The sequence below is a fragment of the Pelmatolapia mariae genome, linkage group LG6 (assembly GCF_036321145.2).
Source record: "Pelmatolapia mariae isolate MD_Pm_ZW linkage group LG6, Pm_UMD_F_2, whole genome shotgun sequence".
Taxonomy (NCBI): domain Eukaryota; kingdom Metazoa; phylum Chordata; class Actinopteri; order Cichliformes; family Cichlidae; genus Pelmatolapia; species Pelmatolapia mariae.
Window position 1 is genome coordinate 30,310,631 of NC_086232.1, and position 4,779 is coordinate 30,315,409.

Here is a 4,779-nt window from a genome sequence, read left to right on the forward strand (position 1 = left end):
TCCTGGTTTGCTCTCGGCTGATTTTCCAGAATGTGTGGGTTTTTTTCAGTTTAGTTTTATTGTTTAATAATGTTTGTACTAGTTTCTGTGTTAGTTTAAGTTTACGCCATTGCCGGCGTTTGCCTGACTGGAAGGAGTTTAGAAGAGAAAGTAATACAATCAAATACTTTGTGACTAACAGTATTTGTGTCACTGACAACAAAACCTATTATCAAATGTTGATGTTGCATCATTCCAGCTGTTTTCTGAGTTGTAAGTATCTATCTGTCCACAGTTGTCTTTTTTCTCATTATTTGGCTCACCATTATTCCAGTAGCTGAAATATGGGTAATATTATAAGAGTTAAACTCAACAGTTCAGTCAGTCTTTATACTTTCATTACCAAGATATTAATCAAATTAAGCTAGTTAATGTACTTCATGACATAAGAACTTACTTAAGACTTAATGAACAAGAGAGAAATTTAATTTGCATTTCAACCTTGTTGTCATTCGAATCTCACATACCACTGTCATTTCCAAAAAAGACATGCCCAAAATGAATGGAGTATTTCTCTGCAATTACACACTCTGTCTAAACAATCTTGGTATTAAAATAAAGCTAACACTTGTTAGATTTCATCAGATAAATATTGCAGCGGATGTTACTGTGTCAAAGTTACTGAGGCTGGAACACAGAAAAAGTAGATTTTTTTCCTCGCCTAATTTTTTAAAACTAACCAGAATTTGCAAGGCCGAACCCCACGTGGCCCCAAATTTAATCCACTCACGTGTCTTTAACTGGGCCTAAAATGGCGATTGTTGGCAGAAGTGGCTCTGATGCACAGGGCCATGCAGAGACGTCCAAAGGGGCAGGTGCTCGAAGTTAAAATCACTGTCATCAGGTGGGGACAATGCAAAGCAAAAGTAGCCTATGTTTTACCTGATGGGGTACAATGTTGCAATTAAGGGGTTACTGCTGCTCCTGCTGCTGATAGTGCCGGAGGGCAGGGCTGTGTTGATCTGAGACTCTAAACATTAAAAAGTCCATAGGAGAGATGGTAGCTGATTAAACAAGTGTTATGTGTCAAGGCTACCGCTGTGTGCAGGCAGAATGTGGACTCAAATGCATGATTGAGAAACAGGAAGTTATCTGAAAGCACTGCTTTATTTGCTGGAACATCCTTTGTCAGAAGTAAACTTTACCAAAACAAACCAAGAACCTCAAACTAGAACTAGAACTAATTAAACTCAGGAAACTAAAACTAGGAAGCATGGACTAGGAGAGCAGGACAGGGAAGTAGAAGTTCTCCTGAACACGGAGCACGAGACACACCACGGAGAAGGTCTGGATGACATTAATGACGAGACGACAAATGGAGGCAAGCACAGACAATAAATACAGAAGGTGAACAGGGCAAAGAGGGAACAGCTGGGAGACGCGGCTGAGGATAATTACACATGATGAGACGGGGGGGAGCAAAACAGAATACATAGACATGAGACCTTCAAAGTAAAACAGTACCAAGACACAGACTAGACACAAAGACGTGGAAACATGGGAATATGAAACATATGGCAGGTACAGAGACAAACTAGACACAGAACAGAAGGAGATTGAAACACAAAAACGGAACTCAAAACACTGGTAACTGTAAACCAAGGATTAATAACAATAATAAAACAAATCAAACATTGGGTCACTGACCCAGGACCATGACATTCTGAGATAATAATAAAATGCAAAGACCATAAGGCAAGAGATTTAAAAAAAAAACCGTGGGAAATAAACTAAGCTCTGCCTGTGACTCACTCTTTGCCTCTCTTCCTCTTTCCATCTCCTCATCTGATTTATCACTCCCCATTCGCTGTCCATCTGAGAACAAGGCACAATTTGCTATTGCATTAATATTTTATTTAATTATTCACACTTAACAACTCTTGCACATAATCCATAATGATAATAGAAAAATGTTATAGAGACACTGCATTGCGATTGTGTATTATTGTTTTTATACTTGAATACCTCTGCAATGCAACAACTGTTACTTGTGTTAATGTTACCTGTGCTGTTTTTAATCCAGCTGGTGAGGGATCCACTGCTTTTAGCGGCCTCACACAGCTCCTTTTGTCACTGTTTCCTCCTCATTTCCTCACAGGGCATGTCTGAACAGTGTTATATCATGAGTAATAATTTTTAAAAAATCTATCTAACTAAACACACACACACAGACATGCACATACAGTGACATTTTATACCTTCTTCTGAATACTGTATATACTATGGCCACAAGTTTTCATCATCGTGCTGATCTATAATCCTTCCCTTATTCCTAGTGCTATAATAATAAAGTAATGAGAACCTGTTAAGCCCCAACACCCCCGGTACCCCAGTGGATGCTTACAGTGGGAAAAACCCTAACCAGCTAACCCCCAAAGCCCCCAAATTGGTGTTGCAATAAACTGAATGAGGATATAAACACTTTTCATGTTTAGACATATAACAAATATTGACTTCTACCTTCAGGGGCTGAATTTGTAAAGAAGAGTTCCTGCAGAGCAGCTGTGATTCTTCTGGGTCTGCTGTGTCTTTTCCTCTTGACTGGACTCATAGCTGTGGTTTTTCTTTGTGAGTACAAAGAAAAACCACAATTACAGGCCAGTTACAACAATCTGGTTAAAGAGCGAGAGCAGCTCCAGAAAAGATTGGAAGACATGACCACAAACAGAGACAATCTTCAGAGAAAACTTCAAGGTAATTATTTCTTAATGCTTGATGGCCATTTTATCTCTAACAGCAATGTTTGCATCTTTACACTTTAAAAAATGTAGCTCTTTAAAAAAAATTAAAGGAGTTAGTTATAAGTTTGTTTTGACCACTACATTAAATGAGAAAAATGGAGTATTAAGGGTCTTGGTGCAGTGGTTAGCACAACACTCCTGTCCTCATGTGGAGTGTCTGGAGTTTACATTTGAAAAATAAAGTTGTAAATGTAAATGTAACAAACTGAGGCTAATGTGAGTGAAAATATGAACATTACATACATTCATATAAGCTTATTTAGACATTTTCTAGTGGGGCGTTAACCTGATTAGACAAGAAACAAACTTTTGATGTTCAACTGACTTCTTGGTTCCAATCATATCTGCAGCCCTTCTCCAGTTCTACATTTCTCACACAGCAGACTATAGACATGTTATTACTGTGTTCAGGGTGTTTATGCTACAAATTACTGTAACACCATCAAGGCTTCAAAACGAGAAGTGGACAAAAGCGAAAAACGTATTTTTCTCTAACTTGACTTAATTAATTCTAAATCTTAAGACCTGTGTTTTTCAGTGACAGCTGCTAACTCAAAAAAACAATATTAGAGACAAATTGTTAGATCTTTCCTGCCCCCTCTGTGTAAAAACATTTCACAGATACAGATTGTAACTGCATACAATTTCTGGGAATTTGGATTAGGATTTTATGTGAAACTGGATAGATTGTGCACAGTGCTTTTTTCTATTATAAATGAAGTGCTTTGAATTTGTACCACTGATTACTTCTTCAAGGCATGGTGGTTGAAGAAAGGCTCGTGCAGATGCCACCTGTCCCCCTGTATGCCCAAATTATTATTCTGATTTTCTTAAACAGACTCTCAACATAACTGGGTGATCTTCAATGGGAATTTGTTTCAAGTTTCTTCAGAGCAGAAATCCTGGCAACAAAGCAGACAAGACTGTCTTCAAAAAGGTGCAGACCTGATGATTATTAACAGCCGAGAGGAACAGGTGTGTGTGTGTGTGTGTGTGTGTGTGTGTGTGTGTGTGTGTGTGTGTGTGTGTGTGTGTGTGTGTGTGTGTGCAAACGTAATACAGATGTGTGTAGAACAAAGACTAAAACAGAGGATACACTGATGCATCACTTTAAATTCTGCATGTTTACAATTAGTTTCTCTCTTTCTAAAAATAAGAACTTTGTGAACCAGTTCAAGAAGCGTTTGTGGATTGGACTGACTGACTCAGAGATAGAGGGGACATGGAAATGGGTGGATGGGAATCGAACAAGCACAAGGTTGAAATAAAAATTTAATTCCTTTCTTGTCCACAAAGTCTTTTTATGTCACTAAGTACATTAACTTACTTATTTTAGCTAATATCGTGTCAAAAAAACAAAGACTGACTGAATTGTTGAGTTTAATTCTTATAATTTTGTTTGTATTTCAGCTACTGGAATAGTGGTGAACCAAATGGTGGCACAAATGAAAACTGTGGAGAGATAAAAATTTACAACTCAGAAAACAGCTGGAATGATGCAACATGTTCCGATCGACAATTCTGGATATGTGAGAAGAGATGTTCTCCATAACTTAACATCCACACCCAACAAATAATACAGAACACAGAGCCATGAGATGAAATCCTGAAATGATGCTGAACAGAAAGCAGTGGACACTTACAGCAGGAAAAAAAGTATTGAACACGTCAACAGTTTTCTGAGTAAACACATTTCTAAAGGTATTATTGACATAAAACTTTTGCCTTATGTCAGTAACAGCTCGTCCAATCCATACATGCAAGGAAATCAAACCACAGATGTTCATAAATTAAGTCATGTGTGATAATGAAAAATGACACAGGGAAAAAGTATTGAACATGTGAAGAAGGTGCAAAAAGGCATGGAGAGTCATGACACCAGCTGAAAACTAACAGTAATAAGAAAGCAGTCCTTCCGCCTAAGCCTATAGAAAAGCTGTGTCATTACTGAGGCATCTAATGATGGGTAAATCCAATGAGTTCTCTTGAGACTGTTGTA

At 37.9% G+C, this 4,779-nt stretch overlaps 1 protein-coding gene across 1 annotated transcript; it reads left to right on the forward strand.

The window, feature by feature from the left end:
• The first annotated feature begins 790 nt into the window (after positions 1-790).
• On the forward strand, positions 791-4,332 carry LOC134629754 (CD209 antigen-like protein E). Its single transcript, XM_065471227.1, has 5 exons — positions 791-854; positions 2,506-2,733; positions 3,619-3,755; positions 3,938-4,038; positions 4,191-4,332. The coding sequence occupies exons 1-5, from the start codon at positions 791-793 to the stop codon at positions 4,330-4,332; spliced, it is 672 nt and encodes a 223-aa protein (XP_065327299.1).
• Positions 4,333-4,779: the final 447 nt, after the last annotated feature.

Bases quoted from the DNA above. Each gene is read 5' to 3' on its own strand.
- LOC134629754 (XM_065471227.1), top strand. From the start codon at position 791: ATGGCGATTGTTGGCAGAAGTGGCTCTGATGCACAGGGCCATGCAGAG. The intron at 855-2,505 runs GTGCTCGAAGTT...TTCTACCTTCAG, and splicing joins AGAGACGTCCAAAGGGGCAG to GGGCTGAATTTGTAAAGAAG. The intron at 3,756-3,937 runs GTGTGTGTGTGT...TCTAAAAATAAG, and splicing joins TTAACAGCCGAGAGGAACAG to AACTTTGTGAACCAGTTCAA.